Source organism: Phascolarctos cinereus, unplaced genomic scaffold, assembly GCF_003287225.1.
Source record: "Phascolarctos cinereus isolate Bilbo 61053 unplaced genomic scaffold, phaCin_HiC Scaffold_2;HRSCAF=192, whole genome shotgun sequence".
In the NCBI taxonomy this organism is placed as follows: Eukaryota; Metazoa; Chordata; class Mammalia; order Diprotodontia; family Phascolarctidae; genus Phascolarctos; species Phascolarctos cinereus.
Genome location: NW_027555625.1, coordinates 357,808,381 through 357,825,933, shown reverse-complemented (window position 1 = coordinate 357,825,933; position 17,553 = coordinate 357,808,381). Strand labels below are relative to the sequence as shown.

Below are 17,553 nucleotides of genomic sequence, written 5' to 3'. Positions count from 1 at the left end.
AACTAACCTGCCCAGGTTTGTCACACTTGCACAAAGGTCTCAAAGCGTATTGTCTGAGGGATTGCCCACTGAAAAAATAGGGAAAAAGAGCAATGCTCTAAGATGAAAAGGAGAAAGCAGACCCAGTGAATGAGGGAATATGGTTTAAAGGTACTCTGAATAGTTTAGTTCTAATTATCTCCCCACCCACAAATTAAGAATAAAACCCTTCATGGGGGCAGTTACAAGAAAAGAACCTTCTAAGAGGTAAGGAGGATGTTACGATTTGGCCAACAAGAAATTTAAATGTCCATTCAAAAGATTTCAGTAGGGAGCTTTGAGATACTACACCGCTTTAATTAAATGATTATTACATCACCGTTCCTGCTGGTCCAATCAAGTCAACGTTGTTCACCATAGGCTATATAATCTCAGCAAAAGGGACTATTTGTTTAGTCCTATTTGGAACCTAACTGTATAGCTTGTTCTTTAATAGCCTATTTAAGGTAAGGCTTATGAAACCATTCCTTAAATTTTTTATTTGGCAAATTCAGGAATCCCATGGACAGAACGTAGGATTTGAACCCAGGTTGTTTTCAAATTTAATGTCATTTACACTGATTCCAGTGTAGATCACTCAAAATACGGAATCACACTGTATTTCTACATCTACATTATCTCTGTACCTAGAACTAGCAAAACCATTCTAGAGGGAAGGCACCAGTTCACACTTCATGGTTTATCCCCATGACTCTTAAGCTCTCATTGCTATTAAACTCACACAGGGTGATTTTGCACGGCTTCAGGTCAAGATCTTGAGTATAGAATATTTGTGCTGGACAGCATTACCAATTTTTACATAGCTTCTGTCACGAATGGTTAGTCTCAATAAAAGAGTATTAAAACAAAATACCAATTCTAAATTTGTAATCCTTTCAACAGCCATAAAGGCAAACCTGGCCTAGACTCTAACACTTAACTTCGCTTCTTAATCCACCATTTGATGTTAGTGTAATGGAAGCACCAGAAGCATGTCTTTTTTCCTATTACAGTCGTTAGATTCTGTTCAATGAAACCCTAAAAATTTTACTGCAGTTTTTGAAAAAAAAACTGAACCAGATTTCATGTTAGCAATTCCCATTTAGTAAATGCCTTCTTACTGTAATTGTAATAGTTATTAACTGCTCTGTAACTTTTGTTGCTCAGAGATGAGCTATGTGACTGACATTCAGCATCCAATAATAGCAGTAGGAGTAATAAACAAAATTTGTTAAATTTTAGCACTTCAGCACTTTAACACCAAAATAAATTTTTTGGAAAATGTAACTAGTTATGGCTTTTACATGAACTCAGTACTCTGAGCTGAAGATTAATTACAACTACCCATCAAAAAGCGTAAATAAGCCATAAGTTTACTCCCAATCTCTTAGACATCTGGCTACTTTCCACTCACAAATATATCCCTATTTTTACCCATGAAAGTTTAAAGAAATATAACATGCACGGTATTATTTGTTCAATTCTAAGAATGTAGTATTCAATAAACTCATTTAACTCTGACTTTGGAAAACTAAGGTTACTCTCACAGTTTCTTGGTGTTAACACTTTTATTTTCCTAGACTTCAGGGTTTTATACATGCAAAAATGGATGGAATAGAACTCAATTCTTTTAAATATATAAAAGAAAGACAATTTTATAAACATTTTAAGATACCTCAAAACAGTGTATTTTAGAGACCAAGGAGTAATTCAATTCCATTATTCAACTTTCTGTTACATACTGTATTCAGACCACAGAGTGTTAGTGAGCTAACATGAGATTACGTTTGGACATATATTAAGGATATTATATTTTCTCCCTCCCTAAAATAAAACCAAAGTAAACTACAATGATTACACTAGTTCTTGCTTGAATGTCTAAGGTATCACAGTATTGATTATACTTAGAAGGGAAAAGAATCCTAAACTTCCCTTTACACAGCATGTTCATGCCATACATTTTTTTTTAAAAAGTGATTTAAAAAAAATAAAGATAACATATCTGAAAATATACATCAGAGGGAATGAAGACATCAAGTATTTTCTCAACACCTTATACAAAATAACTTATTCAGACTAGTCTAGGAAACATGCTATAATTCCATGTATTGGAATGCTTTAGTCCACTTCTTCCATGCGGGATGTGTCATCATCGCCTTCAAGAGGTGGCATTTCCTCAGTTATAGCTGCACTGGTTTCTTCAGTAGTTGAATCATCTTCATCAATTCCTATTTTTAAAGGAAAAAAAAGACAATTTTAGCCTAGTTCAGATATAGTTTTTAAACATCTGAAACTTTTTCTTTAAAAACATTTCATAATTCATTACCCCTCAAACCATTATCAACCTACCAAGACCAAGTTTGATCATCCTGTAGATCCGATTGGCATGTGTTTGGGGATCTTCCAAACTGAAGCCAGAAGACAGCAGTGCAGTTTCATACAGTAAGATGACCAGATCTTTCACTGATTTATCATTCTTATCAGCCTCTGCCTTTTGCCGCAGAGTTTCAATAATGGAATGATCAGGGTTTATCTCCAAGTGTTTCTTTGCTGCCATGTAACCCATCGTTGAGTTGTCTCTCAGTGCCTGAGCCTTCATTATTCTTTCCATGTTTGCTGTCCAGCCATACGTGCTTGTGACAATGCAGCATGGGGAAGTAACCAATCGGTTCGATACAACTACCTGAAATTATAAGGTAAAATTTCTGTTTGAAAGAGAAAAAAAACCCCAAAACAAACCACATTAAAAAGAACAGGTTAGTTTCAATGACCACATCATACAGCCTATGAGACCTTTTAGTTAACATGGTCCTAATTCAGCTTCAATGAATCTTATGATGTATGAATCTGAAGATATCTCACACGATGTTACTCTTAAATTTGATTCAAGCTCTTCCAATGATCACCTCAAAAGTTATAGTGATAGCCCCAAAACATAAAACTTCCATACCTTTTCAACTTTTTTTTCCAGGATATCTTTCATAATTTTGCAAAGGTTTTCAAACTTTGTCTTTTTTTCCTCCTGTTTCTTCTTTTCATCTTCATCTTCTGGGAGTTCCAAACCCTCTTTGGTTACAGACACTAAAGTCTTACCCTCAAATTCCTTTAGCTGTTGCACACAATACTCATCAATAGGTTCAATCATATATATTACTTCCAAACCATGCTTCCGAAGACGCTCAACAAATGCCGAGTTAGCCACTTGGTCCTTGGTTTCACCTGAAAAAGCAAATTCATATATGACACAGAACATTGCACCTCCCATGGAATGTGTTTATTTTATTGCTTGTCTTTTTATCAACTAAAATCTCAACCTCAAAATGTCAAGATATCAAGGCATCTAATCTTTCTAAAAGACACCCTCCTACCAGCCTTTAATAGAATACCTCCAGTAATTAATGGAGGCAGTAAGCATGATAAAAAGCTTCCTGATTACTCCTCGTTGTGCATAATGGGGCCTAAGTTGAAAGTCTAGATCCCCTCTCACATAATAAAGCCTTGCCAAATAAATACAGCATATAAAATTTGCTATCATGTTCACTTTAAGGTCTTTTAAACTAATTGGCTCTTTCACCATCCTAATTTACTCCTTTTTCTGAATCTACTCCTGGATGGATGATCGTCTTTATATCTGGCATCCAGATCTTTCTTTCTTCTGCAAAAATCTCCATGTCTCCCCAATCCTGTTATCTCGCATATATACCTGCTGATATTTTAATACTTGAGTGTTGGTTTTTACATGTATTTCTATCTTGAGTCCATAATTTATAACCTGTCCAAATTCTACTGATTCCAATTTAGTGTGTCAATAATGCCTACTAGGGTTGTATCTTTCAGATTTGATAAGAATGCCTTTAAAATCAGTCCAAAAAATTTGAATTCCATAGCATCCTCATTAAATGCAATGTTCAAATCCAAATTTAATCTCTTTTCTAAAACCACTCAAGAGAAAAATGATTTACTGAAAGTAACAGTGTTACCAATGCAGAGATAAGTGCAAAATATGAAGTTACTTTTAAATGGTAACATTAATATGAATTACCAGTAATATAATAGATATGTTTCTGGTTTTCCTTCATTCTCATGCAATAGTCCTTAAGAGAAACCATCTCATCACCAGAAGCAGAAGTATAGTATCTCAGCAATTCTGAAAGTTTCTTTCGGTTCTGGGAGTCTTCATGTATTCCGAGCTGGAAAAAACAAAATAAAAACAAAACTCGAGGAACTTCCACATTTAATAGCAGAAAGAATAAGCTAATAAAAAGTTAACTAACCTTAATGTTTTTAGAAAATTGCTCATAAAACTTTTTGTAATTCTCTTTGTCCTCTGACAGTTCAGTGAAGAGTTCCAAGCACTTTTTGACCAAATTCTTCCTAATCACTTTCAGAATTTTGCTTTGCTGCAGCATTTCACGTGAAATATTTAGAGGAAGATCTTCAGAATCCACCACACCTCTGATGAAATCTGAAATAATGTGAAATGGCCTTCAAATACAAGTAGTATGGAGAAAAACATAAAAAAAAAACCCCATTAATACACAGCACCTGGCAGGCATGTTTTTATTTCCTTCCTCTCCTACTTACTCAGATATTCAGGGATCAGCTCCTCACAGTTATCCATGATGAAAACCCTGCGCACATACAATTTGATGTTATTTTTTTTCTTTCTATTTTCAAATAAGTCAAAGGGGGCACGTCTTGGAACAAAGAGAAGGGCTCGGAATTCCAACTGTCCTTCCACTGAGAAGTGCTGTAATTAAAAAAAAAAGCCATCATTAAAATCTAATGTGTGTGTATATACATAATGTATATATACATATATATGTAATATAATGCAAACATATTAACTTCATTATTAACAGTATGAAGCCAAAAGAATTTCAAAAAAACCAAAATACTATATGCCAAACTATTCACTATACACAAAAGCTATAGTAAATAGTTTCTTAAGTGCCTATTACCACTTGCTGGGGGAAATTAGCTACTTGAAACTTACTTTCACAGCTAAATGATCTTCCCAGTCATTTGTCAAGCTCTTATAGAATTCGCCATATTCTTCATTAGTAATATCATCAGGATTTCTGGTCCAAATCGGTTTTGTTTTATTAAGCTCTTCTTGATCAATATATTTTTCTTTAATCTTCTTCTTCTTCTTCTTGTCACCATCTTTCTTTTCTTCTTCTTCATCGGAGCCAACATCTTCTATCTCTGGCTTGTCCTCAGACTCCTTCTCTTCTTTTTCCTTCTCCTGTTTCTCTTCTTTTTCCTCTGCTTCATCATCACTGACTTCTTTATCCCGTTCTTTTTCCACCTTCAAAAAGGCACAAGTCATTTCAATGCTTATATTAAAAGGAATACAGCATTCGTTTAGGGAGCTTGTCAATCAAGTACAGAAATAAAATGGCTCACTTTCGTCATAAATATTTAAGACGTTTCCAAACAAGCCCAGGTCCATTTACAGATGTTATCTGCATACACTATGGCTTAAGGACAAATAAGCTACAAGACACAATACAAGCTTTCAAAAAGCCACAATATCATGTGATTACAATAGCCGTTTATTACCATATGAATATATACAGCCATGGAAATACAAAAATTTACAAAATACCTACCCTTTTGCAACCTCTCCTAAATTTTAAGGATTAACTAGCAACAATCTAACTTAATGAGCTCAATTCAGAATTACAGTATTTCAAACTTACAAAAAGTGTAATTGGATAGCCAATAAATTGAGAGTGTTTCTTCACAATTTCCTTAATTCTTCTTTCCTCCAAGTACTCAGTTTGGTCCTCTTTCAAATGCAGAATTACTTTTGTTCCACGACCCATAGGTTCACCTTGAAAAAGGGCGGAAAAAGTCCACATGGGGACATGTCTGGTTTGTAAGTTCATCTGAGGTCTTTAACCTCAACCTATAAAGTGAACTAAGAAGCTATTTTAACAGAAAATTACAAATTTAAGAGAATTACTAATTTTTTGAAAATGCTTTCAATACCTCTGAAACACCTTAGTTCTATTCAACTAAGAAATTCATTCAATGTGGTGTTCAGAAAGCTTATTTTTGAAATTTTATTATGGGGGATTAACTACAAAATTTCTAATAAATGTTTCCTTCTCACTCTATGTTCATAATGATAACCAGCAGTGCTGCATTTACAACAGAACACTATACAGACTGAGGCAGTCCTTCATTTTTTAAATTTTTGCCTAGGCAATGGGGTTAAGTGACTTGCCCAGGGTCACACAGCTAGTGTTATGTGTCTGAGGCTGGATTTGAACTTAGGTCCTCCTGAATCCAGGGCTGGTGCTCTATCCATTGCAACACCTAGCTGCCCCTAGAGTAATTATAACTTGTCATTGTTGAACATATATCCAATCCTTTCACATTATGAAACCATCCCGGTTTTATTTCTCAGGCTACCTTAATTCATAGGAACTTGTATCTACGGCCAGAAGCAACTTCAAAAGCTACCTAGTCCAACCAAGGCCCCATTTCACAGCGGACAACAAGGTCCAGTTCATTTAGCCCCATATAATCATATAGTTCCAAATGTGGGATTTTGACCCCCTTCTCCACTGTAGCAAAATGTTTTCCCTCTCTGTATAAAGAGAATCTGGCCTGTTTATTTTCTAATTGCCTTAATTTTACAAAATGCAAGTGAAGTCTCATTATGTACATACCTATGTCAGTCCTAACGGTGAATGACCCTCCTGCTGAAGACTCCCAGGCATATTGTTCATCATCGTTATGTTTAGTGATCACGGTCACCTTCTCAGCAACCAGATAGGCAGAATAAAAACCAACACCAAATTGACCAATCATGGAGATATCTGCACCAGCCTGTAATGCTTCCATAAATGCTTTGGTTCCAGACTTTGCTATTGTACCAAGATTGTTGATTAAATCAGCCTTGGTCATTCCAATACCAGTATCCACAATGGTAAGGGTTCTATCATCTTTGTTTGGAATGATGCTTATGTTCAGCTCTTTCCCAGAGTCTAGTTTACTTGGATCTGTCAGACTCTCATACCTGATTTTGTCCAGGGCCTACCAAGAAAAACATGTTTAAAAATTTAAACCATGAATTAAAAGGTTATACTGTAACTAAATCCAATTTCAATAACAGAAAGAAAACTTACATCAGACGAATTTGAAATTAGCTCTCTCAGGAAGATCTCTTTATTAGAGTAGAACGTATTAATGATTAAAGACATCAACTGAGCAATTTCTGCCTGAAAGGCAAAAGTCTCCACTTCCTCCTCCTCCATGGGTTGGTCCTGGGTCTGTGTTTCCTCAGGCATCTAAAGAATATTGTATCAGTTAGTCCAGCAATACCAACGGTTATTAAAGAATTATACATTTGAGCCTTTTTTCACATGGGTCCGTAACAGATTAAAGGAACGAAAACTAGGCCTATGGCAGAAAACAAAATGAGACCTGATTCATTGGAATCAGGTCCTTGTGACTTAACAGGGGACTCCTGACCAATCCAATTGCATCTCATCCTTCAATTATTTAAGAGACTACCACCTCTGGAGCCAGATTAAACGCTGCAAGGCTCAACTCATTAAGAGGATAACCCGTCCTCTAGGAATGAAGCTAGGGCAAAGCAATAAGCCAAAACCCTTCAATCCTCACGTAATGGTAAAGAACTCGCTCCAATTCAACTCCAACACATTAAGCGCTTAAAGCACTTGTTAATTAAGCACTGGGGATAAACAGGAAAAGGTTAAAACTAAGTCCCATATTTCATAAAGCTTGCAATACGTGGAGGCAGGAGTGAAAAAAAGCAAATACATTTTGAAAAATCGATTAAAAAGGAGAGCAGCACCTCCCCACACACACACACACACACACAAAGATTTGATTTTCTTTTCCAGGGTCCTTCTCCTTACACTATTACCAAGGAAATCGGTGGGAGAATCCGCAATGAAGGGTCTCAAATCCCCCATTAACTTATAAAGGATTGATTGAGTTAAGGGAGTATATTCCCAGCGGGGTGCCTCCCGCCCCCAGGCTCACACGCAGGTGCCCCGCCCCACGGGCGGAGAGACCCGCGGGCGGGGGCGGATGCGCGCCCCGGGCTGCTCGGGCCCCCCAATCCGGGCATCCCCCTCGGGATTTGGGGGACGAACCCCTACCATGATTCCCCACCCCCGGCCCTACGGTTTTTACAGGGGCGCTCGCCTAGTCCATCTCACGAGGAGTAAAAGCGGCGGGGGAGGAAGGGGGGATGGGAAGTAAAAAAGGGGGGGTCCTTAAGACTCGGCCCCAGGGCCCTCCGGAGGGGGGGGGGGGCCAGGGAGCCGCCTCTCCCCGACCCTCGGCGGCCCCGAACCGGGGCAGGTTTCCGAGCCCCAGCTGCGGGAAGGGCGAGGGTGCCCAGGCCCATGTTCGGGGTGCCGAGGCCCGCAGTGGGGGGCGGTGGGGGGGAGGGGCGGCGCCTTACCGTGGCAGAGAGCGCAGGAGCCCGAAAGCTTCAGCCGGCAGCAACAGGAAAGAAGAGCAAACTGGCGCGCGGCCGCCCCCGCCCGCCCCTTATATAGAGTCGGGCACTCCCCGCCTCAGCAGCGCCTTTTCCAGAAGCCTCCGGAACCTTCCGGAAGAGAGTTCTCGAGCCCTCCCCAACCGCCGCGGCCCCCGCGCGTGCGCACAGGCGCGCAGCCCCCGCCCCGCGGCGAGGCTCCTCCTCTTCTCCGCCCAGCCCCTACTTCTTTCTATCTCCCCCTCCCGGTCCCTTTCCCCCTTCACTCCCCTCCCCCACTGCGGGCTACCGAGGAGGCGACGGAGAAGGGATGCTGGGGGGGCGGGGCGTTGTGCATTCTTAGCGTGATCCCATCTCCCCCCTCCCCCACTTTTCTGCGGCCCACTCAACCAAGCCCCAACGGACTGCGCGCGGGCGCGAGGACAGCTGCCAAGCCCGGGGGGGGGAGGGGGAGGGGGCGGGGGCGCGCGCGAGCGGGGGCGAGCAACGGCCTCAGCCCGGGTCTTGCGCTGTTGCCATGGCCTCCTAGCAAATCGTCTCGCCTCCCACACTGCAGTCAGATTAATCTTTCTCATACGCAGTTAGTCTTGTCCCGCTTCTGCTCACAAATCTTTAATAGATTTAGAGGGGGAAGGATTTTTGGCTAGTGGCCCCTCCCCCCATTTTACAGATAAAGAAACGGAGACCTAGAAGAAGAAATTCACTTGCCCAAGGTCCTCAGTCCCAAATCCAGCGCTTTTCCCGTGGCGCCAATAGTCTTCTAAGTATAGAACCGAAATCCTTCCGTGTCCTTTCGCTCTTTCATCTTCCTCCTCCCATCCTTTAAACATGGGTGTTACACAAGGTTGTATCTCTCCACCCTCTCAGGGAGTAACTGACCCACTCCTAGGCCTGCAATTATCACCTCCTTGCAGTTGACCTCCCAAGTTTATATGTCCACCCCCATCTTTCCCCAGAACTCCATTTCCAGCAGATGAATATTGCTACTTGGATGCCCAGCTGGCATGTTAAACAACATGTCTAAAAAAAATTTTTTTAATATAAACCTTTCATTTTAAAAAATTTGTTTTTAACACTCTTTTGAGTTCCAGATTCTCTTCTTCCCTCCCCCACCCACTGAGAAGGCAAACAATATATCAGTTGTTTGTGAAATGGTGCAAACCCTTTCCATATTAGCCATATCCCATAAAAATACAGTGAGAAAAGTATTCTTCAGTTTGCACTCAGTTCATCAATTCTCTCTCTGGAGATGGATAGCATTTTTTCATCGTGAGTCCTTTGGAATTGTCTTGGAGCAATAGACAAGTCTTTCACACTGGATCGTCATCACAACATTGCTGTTACTGTGCAGGGTGACTTCCCAGTTGTCACTTCATTTTGTATCAGTTCATACAGGTCTTGCCATGTTTTTCTGAAACCACCCTCCTGTCCTTTCCCACAACACAACAGTACTCTGTCACAATCATATGCCACAACTTGTTGAGCCTTTCCCTAATTGATGAGTATCCCCCTAATTTCCAATTCTTTGCCACCACAAAAAAAGCTGCTATAAATATTTCTGTACACATAGATCCTTTTCCTTTTTCTTTGATCTCTTTGGGATACAGACCTAGTAATGGTATTGCTGCATCAAAGAGTATGCACAGTTTTATAGTCCCCTGGGCATAGTTCCAGATTGTTCTTCAGAATGGTTAGACCAGTTCAGTGTTCTTCCAACAGTTCATTAATGTTCCCATTTTCTTTCATCCCCTCCAGCAATTGTCATTTCTGGTAGGGATGAAGTGGTACCTCAGAGTTGTTTTATTCTGCATTTGTCTAATCGATAGTGACTTAGAACATTTTCAAATTATGACTATAGATAGCTTTGATTTCTTCTCCTGAAAATTGCTTCTTCATAACCTTTATCAATTTACCAATTGGGAGATGGCTCTTATTTTTATAAATCTGACTCAGTTCTCTATATATTTGAGAAATGAGGCCTTTATCAAAGAAACTTGATATAAATTCTTTTTGATATTGCTTTATCATTTACAGTACCTTTTAGCAAAATGTGGTTTCCCTGATTATTTCTTTTAAGTCTATTTTGCTTTTGCTTTGAGATCAAGATTGCTACCCCTGCCTCATTTATTTCCTCTAAAGCATAATAGATTCTGTTCTAGCCCTTTATTTTAACCGTGTGTGCCTTTATCTTTCAAATCTCTTGTATACAACATATTGTTGGATTCTGCTTTCTGATCCATTCAGCTATTGACTTCCATTTTATGGGTTAGCTCATCCCATTCATATTCACCAACAGTGTATTTCCTCCATCCTGTTTTCCTCCATTTATTCTTATCTTTCTTTTAATCCTGTCTCTCCTCAAAAGTCTGTTTTGCTTCACACCCCTGCCTCCCTTTTATCATCTCCTCTCCCCTTCATCTCCTATTACCCTATTGAGTAAGTTACATTTATATACACGAGTGTGTGTATATATATTCTTCCCTCTTTGAACCAATTCCGATGAGAGTGAGGTTCAGGCATTGCCCCCTCCCCATTTCCTCCTCTACTATAAAAGTTCTTCCTTGTGCCTCTTTTATGTGAGAAACTTTTCCCATTTTACCTTTCTCTTCCCCCTTCTTTCAGTACATCCCTCTTTCTCACCCCTACTTTTTTTTTTGGGGGGGTGGGGAATCATCCCAGCATAGGACTCACACCCATGCCCTCTGTCTATGCTAACTGCCCTAATAATGATAAAGTTCTTAGAAGTTACTTGTATCATTTTCCCACATGGGAATGTAAACAGTTTAACTTTATTGAATCCTCTTTCATTCAACATGTCTAAAATGAAGCTTGTCTTCTATCTATCCCTGCTTCCCTCCTCAAATTTTCCTAGGGTGCTTTGTTCCAAATCAGATATCAATTGTTTTCCACACCCCCAGCAAGCCCTCATCAACCTGGTCACAGTCTCTGTGTTATCCTTTGCTCTTCCTCAGTCCCCTCATTTTCCATCAGCAAAATATCTCTTGAATCCCCGTCCTTCTTTCCACTAATGGAGGTGCCATTCTAGTTGAGGCCCTTATCAACTCTAGCCTGAACTATTGCAATTGTCTGCTGATTAGTTTTGCTGATTCTACTTTCCCACCTTTCCAATCTACCAGACAGCTGCCAAATAGATATTCCTAAAGTACAAGTCTGACCATGTCCCTTTCCTGCTCAGGAAGCTTCAGTGACTTGTTTTGCCCCCAGGATAAAATATGAACACCTCTGTTTTGGCCTTTAAATTCCTTCACCAACGGGTTCCAACTTCTCTCCCCACTGCTATCCCCATACTTCCTCCATCCATGTTAGGCTGTAGCCAAACTGGCAGAGTTGCTGACTTTATCTTCCATTATCTCCTTCACTCCAGTCTCTGATGAGGAGGTGACCCTTCTGCTTACAAAGGCCAATTCCCATACAAGTACCCCTGATTCAGCGGAATGTTGGAGCCATTTGTTAAATTTTCAGTAAAAGCAGTTAAACCTCAGAAATCAGCAAACACTACACTCAAGCCTTGGTTTATTGTTCTGTTGATTATTTAGGCTTCAGAAAGTGATGGAGAAAATTATAAAAAGACAGATTAAAATGGTATCTTGTATTTTCAAAAAGCTTGGTTGTTAAACATTTACTAGCAGTCCAGGAGCTCCCCGTCACTTTCAGGATGAAATATAAAATCCCATTTGGTAATGAAAACACTTCATAATGTCCCCTGACCTTTCCAATCTCCTTGCCTCCTCCACCCTCCAGACACCGTGTACTCTACAATCCAGTGACACTGGCCTCCTCACTGTTCCTTGAAGTAAACATTTTATCTCTGCACGCTGGCCGTTTTCACTGACTGTCCTCCACGGCTGGAATGCTTTTCCTCCTCTTCTCTGCCTCTTGCCTCCCCTGGCTTACTTCGAGTCTCAGCTAAAATCCTTAAAAGGTTTCTGCACGAAGCCTTTCCCAGTCCTTCTTGATTCTAGTACCTCTCCTCAGCTGATTGTGGTAGATCAGTTGGGTCCAATTCTTCATAAACCCACGGACCATGCTTTCCACGGGGTTTTCTAGGTAAAGATACTGGAGTGGTTTGCCATTTCCTTCTCCAGTGTATTAAGGCAAACAGAAGTGAAGTGACTAGCCAGTGCCTAAAACCTAAAAAAAAAATCTTCCTGACTCCAGGTCCCTGCACTTCATCCACTGAGCCATCTAGCCACTAGCTGATTATTTTCTATTAATTCAATACATATCCTGTTTGTGATTGTTCCCCCCCATTAGACTAAGAGTGCCTCTGGTGAGGAATTGTCTTTTGCTTTTAAGTATTTGTCTCTTGGTTTTCTTGACTCTAGCCGCCCTTGCTTCATCTACCAGTCAGCGTACTTCTCTTTGGTTGGATCTTCATTTCAGTCACACCCACTGACTATGGGTTTTCCCCCAGGCTCGGTCTTGGCCTCTTTTCTCTTTATAGTCTCTTACTAGGTGATCTCTTCAGCTCATTGGCAAATAATTTCTGAATCTGTTTATCTGGCCCTAGTCTCTGCAGTCCCGCAGGGACTGCTCCTTGGACATTTAAAACTGGATGTCCCATAGGCATATATACCCTAAGCAGAACTCATTATCATCCCCACTCCTACCCCTTCTTTCTTCTGAATTTATTGTACTGTTTAAGGGTACCACCATAATTTTAGTCACCTAGGTTTGAAAGCTCAAAGTCATCTTCAACTCCTCCATTCCACATATTCAACAAGTTGCCAAAATTTTGTCATTTCTTTCTCTACACTATCTCTTCCATCCCTTCTCTCCGTTCACATAGCCACCACACTATTTTGGGCCTTTCAATTGTACAATTGCAGTAGTCATTTAATTGGTCTTCACACCTAGTCTTTCCCTTTTATCCATCCTCCCCACCACCCTCAAAGTAATTTTCCTAAAGCAGAGATAAGATCAGATCAGATCACTTTTCTGCCCTACTCAACAAGATCCAGCAGCTTCCAATTATCTCTAGAATAAAATATAAAGCTCTCTGTTTAGAACTTAAAGCTCTCTACAACTTGACCCTTTCCAATTTTCTTATATTCCAGTCTGCTTCATGTACTGGATTTTATCACATAATTGTCACAGATTTTATACCAAATTTTTTTTACAAAAAAGGGGGTGCAACCATTATGTGAAGCTTTTAAAAATTGTGCTAGTATTACTTAAAATAATTTATTAGTAAACTGTCTTTGGTGCAAAATTGAACCCATAAACAGATAGAAATGCTTTGCATGTTAATGTATCGCTGGCAGTCTAACTGTACAGTTTAGTTAGTGAGGGAAGATGCAAGTCTTACCATATCATGTGACTTACTCATGGCAGTTCAGCCTACCTGCTCACCTTGCAGCTACCGCTCTTTATTGGGTTGAATGACAATTCCATTAGTACTGCAGTGCTCTAAACAAACCACGAAACTTGGCTTTTGGAAATATACTGACAATGCATATGGGCTGAGAATTCTAGGCTCCTGGCTAGCAATGCAAGAAAGATAAATGCTTATCCATATGCCATAGGTGAATACATTGCTGCTCTGTTTACCTTTTAAGTGGCATGATAAATAGAATTATACCATGTGACAATTAACTCGATGGAAGGATATAAATCAATTGACTGAAAAACAAAACAAAACAAAACAAAACAGGGTGCGATGGTTATGTAGTGGCAATGCTATTGTGGTGAAATATGTTATCTTACTCTTTAGCCAAATTGGCCTTTCTTTTCCTTGGAAGAGAAAACTCCATCTATCATTGCCATGCCTTTGCATTAACTATTCTCCATTCCTGGAATGCTCTCCCTTCCAAAATTCTGCCTCTTAGAATCCCTGGACCCCTTTAAGGCTTCCTCAAGTCTCTCACACACTCCATTTCTCTTCTGCTCAGCTGTGTAAATGGAGCTTCCTAAAGGCAAGGTTTGACTGTTATAAACTCCAGTAGCTCTCTATCATTTCCAAGATCGAATGTAAAGTCTTGTTTGGCTTTAAAGCCCTTTACAACCTGGCTTCTTCCTCCCTTTCCAGTCTTCTTAAACCATACTTTCCTCCAGGTACTCTGTGATTCAGTGACACTGGAATCTTTACGGTTTCTCAAATGAGACACCTGACTCCCCTGACATTTTTCACTCGACTTTTTCACTGACTCCCCTTTTCTGAACTTTGACACCATGGCTCAGCTGCCTTTCACCCTAGAACTTCCCTCAGTGCCTGGTGTCTTCTGACCCTGGAACATCCCTCCACCGTGCCGGCCCCCTTTTCAGATTGGTGAGTTCCCTCATGGGGGGAGTAGTGTTTCACTATTTTGGAGACAGGCCCAGGCTGCCCATGCCTTAATTCTTCTCCCAGCTGAACTTGTGACTCTCCAGATGTTACCACCATTCCTCACTCAGATGCTTTCCCCTTTCCTACCCCCTTTTGATGTGTTGTCTTAGGATGTAAGCTCCTTGAGGGGAGGAAATGCCTTTTTGTTTGGTGGTACAGTGGATAGAGCACTAGACCTAAAGTCAGGAAGATCTGAATTCAAATGGGGCCTCAGATGCACTAGTTATGTAACATGCAGGATGTGACTCAGTTCCCTGCTCTGTAAAAATGAGGATAATAATAGCAACTGCTTTCTTGGGTTGTTGTGAGGATCAACTGAGATAATATTTGTAATGCAAACTTTAAAGAGCTATAAAATACTAGATACTATTATTTTTATGTCCCCAGCACTTAGCACCATGCTTGACACACAGTAAGTGCTTAACAAATACTTGTTGCCTGACCCATTCCTGGAATTCTCTCTCTCCTCATCTGTCTCCTGGTTTCCCAGGCTTCTTTCTAGTTCCAGTTAAAATCCTACCTTCTAGGGGCAGCTAGGTAGCGCAGTGGATAGAGCACCAGCCCTGAATTCAGGAGTACCCGAGTTCAAATCCAGCCTCAGACACATAACACAGCTGTGTGACCCTGGGCAAGTCACTTAACCCCACTGCCTAGCAAGAAAAAATAAAATAAAATCCTACCTTCTGTAAAAAGCCTTTCCAGCCCCCCCCCCCCTTAATGCTAGTGCCTTCCTTCTATGGATTACCTCTCATCCCATACACATCTTGTTTATAAATAGTTATTTACATATTGTTCCCTCCCCCCCCTCCCCCATTAGATTGTGAGCTCCTTGAGGGGCAAGGATTATTTTTTGCCTTACTTAGCACGATTTCTGGCACATAAGAGATGCTTACTGAATTCTTGTTTATTTGAATTGACTCAAACACAGGCTCCTTCAGCAGGCCTTTCCTGGTGTTCTGGCTCTTACTGCTACTCCCTCTGAGGCTATCTTTCTTCTTCTCTGTATTGGTCTTGTATGTTCTCATTTGGATGTGCTGTCTCTCCTATTAGAATATAATGTTCCTTGAAGGCAGGTACTACTTGATTTTTCTTTGTGTCTCCAGTGCCCAGGACAGCTCCTGGCACATGGTGATCTCTCACTGCTGTTGATTGATTGATTGTTGTTCCCTGTACCTTATATTATGCCTCCCACCTCTATTTTTGAACAGGTGCACTTGTCCTTGCATATTCTTGTTCCTCACTTCAAGCTCTTGAAATCTCTAGCTCTCTTTGAAATTCAGCCCCAAATTCAACCCCTTGGAGTCTTCTCTGCCTAAATATTTTGTATATGTATTTTTGTAGGGAGCAGCTTATAGTCTTAGAAAGATGACAATTATCAAAATATTAAGAAAGGCAGCTAGGTGGTGCAGTAGATAGAGCACTGGCCCTGAAGTCAGGAGGACCTGAGTTCAAATCTGGCCTCAGATCAAACACTTGACACTTACTAGCTGTGCGACCCTGGGCAAGTCACTTAACCCCAATTGCCTAAAAGCAAAAAAAAAAAATTAAGAAACAACTTCATAGATCCCAGATTAATAGCCCTTGTTCTAGAAAGAAAAAGTGATTTCCTGAGCAGCACGCTTTTTGGAGAAAGAAGAAGATTGGACCCTTGCAGTTAAAACAAAGAGTCATGATATGAGCAACATGGTCAGAAATAGGGATAGGGTAGGTATCTTGCTACCCCCCTCTAACGCTTTACCACATCTATATTTAATGTTGTTGTATCTGAGATCATGACTGCTACCCTTTTTTAGTTCTCCTGAAGCATAAAAATTTTGCTCTGGTCCCTTATTTTAGCACTGTGTGAATCTTTATGTTTCAGATGGTCCTCCTAACTCCAAGGCCAGAGCTCTATTCACTGTACCACCTAGCTGCCCCTCTACCCTCCTTTTAAAAAAATAGTATTTTATTTTTTTCAATTACATGTAAAGACAATTTTTAACATTCATTTCTTTCAATTTTGAGTTCTGAATTTTCTCCCTCTCTTCCTTCCCAATCCATTCCCTAAAATGGTAAGTAATTTGATATAGGTTATATATGTGCAATCATGTAAAACATATTTCCATATTAGTCATGTGAAAGAAGAAACAGATCAAAAGGAAAAAAACACTAAAAATATAGTGAAAATAGTATGCTTCAATATGCATTCAGACTCTATTAGTTCTTTTTTTGGATGTGAATAGCATTTTCCATTATGAGTCCTTTAGAATTGTCTTAAATCATTGTATTGCTGAGAAGAGCTAAGTCATTCACAATTGATCATCATACAGTATTGTTACTATTTACACTCTTCTCCAGGTTCTGCTCACTTCATTTTGCATTAGTTCATGTAAGTCTTTCCAGGTTGTTCTGAAATTCACCTGCTCATCATTTCTTATAGAATAATAGTATTCCATTACATTCATATGCCACAACTTGTTCAGCCATTCCCCAATTGATGGGCATCTCCTCAATTTCCAATTCTTTGCCATTACAAAGAGTTGCTATAAATATTTTTGTATATGTAGGTGCTTTTCCTTTTTTTAATGATCACTTTGGGATATAGAACTAGTAGTGGTATTGCTGGATCAAAGGGTATGTAGTTTGATTATCCTTTGAACACAGTTCCAAATTGCTCTCTAGAATAGTTGGATCAGTTTACAACTCTACCAACAATGCATTA

General features: G+C 40.1%; 1 protein-coding gene across 1 annotated transcript; it reads right to left on the bottom strand.

Annotated features, from left to right (window-relative positions):
• Positions 1-1,567: 1,567 nt before the first annotated feature.
• HSP90AA1 (heat shock protein 90 alpha family class A member 1) lies at positions 1,568-8,602 on the bottom strand. Its single transcript, XM_020971165.2, has 11 exons — positions 8,471-8,602; positions 7,161-7,322; positions 6,702-7,068; positions 5,724-5,857; positions 5,015-5,329; positions 4,603-4,768; positions 4,293-4,483; positions 4,061-4,208; positions 2,969-3,237; positions 2,368-2,701; positions 1,568-2,246 (listed from the first exon to the last, which is right to left on the bottom strand). The coding sequence occupies exons 2-11, from the start codon at positions 7,320-7,322 to the stop codon at positions 2,137-2,139; spliced, it is 2,196 nt and encodes a 731-aa protein (XP_020826824.1). The 5' UTR covers positions 8,471-8,602; the 3' UTR covers positions 1,568-2,136.
• Between the last annotated feature and the right edge of the window lie 8,951 nt (positions 8,603-17,553).

What these genes read in the sequence shown, in the direction of transcription:
- HSP90AA1 (XM_020971165.2), bottom strand. Translation starts at nt 7,322, where the DNA reads ATGCCTGAGGAAACACAGACCCAGGACCAACCCATGGAGGAGGAGGAA. An exon ending in TAATTTCAAATTCGTCTGAT is followed by an intron (nt 7,069 to 7,160) that starts GTAAGTTTTCTT and finishes TTTTCTTGGTAG; the next exon opens with GCCCTGGACAAAATCAGGTA. An exon ending in TGGAAAAAAAAGTTGAAAAG is followed by an intron (nt 2,702 to 2,968) that starts GTATGGAAGTTT and finishes TTATAATTTCAG; the next exon opens with GTAGTTGTATCGAACCGATT.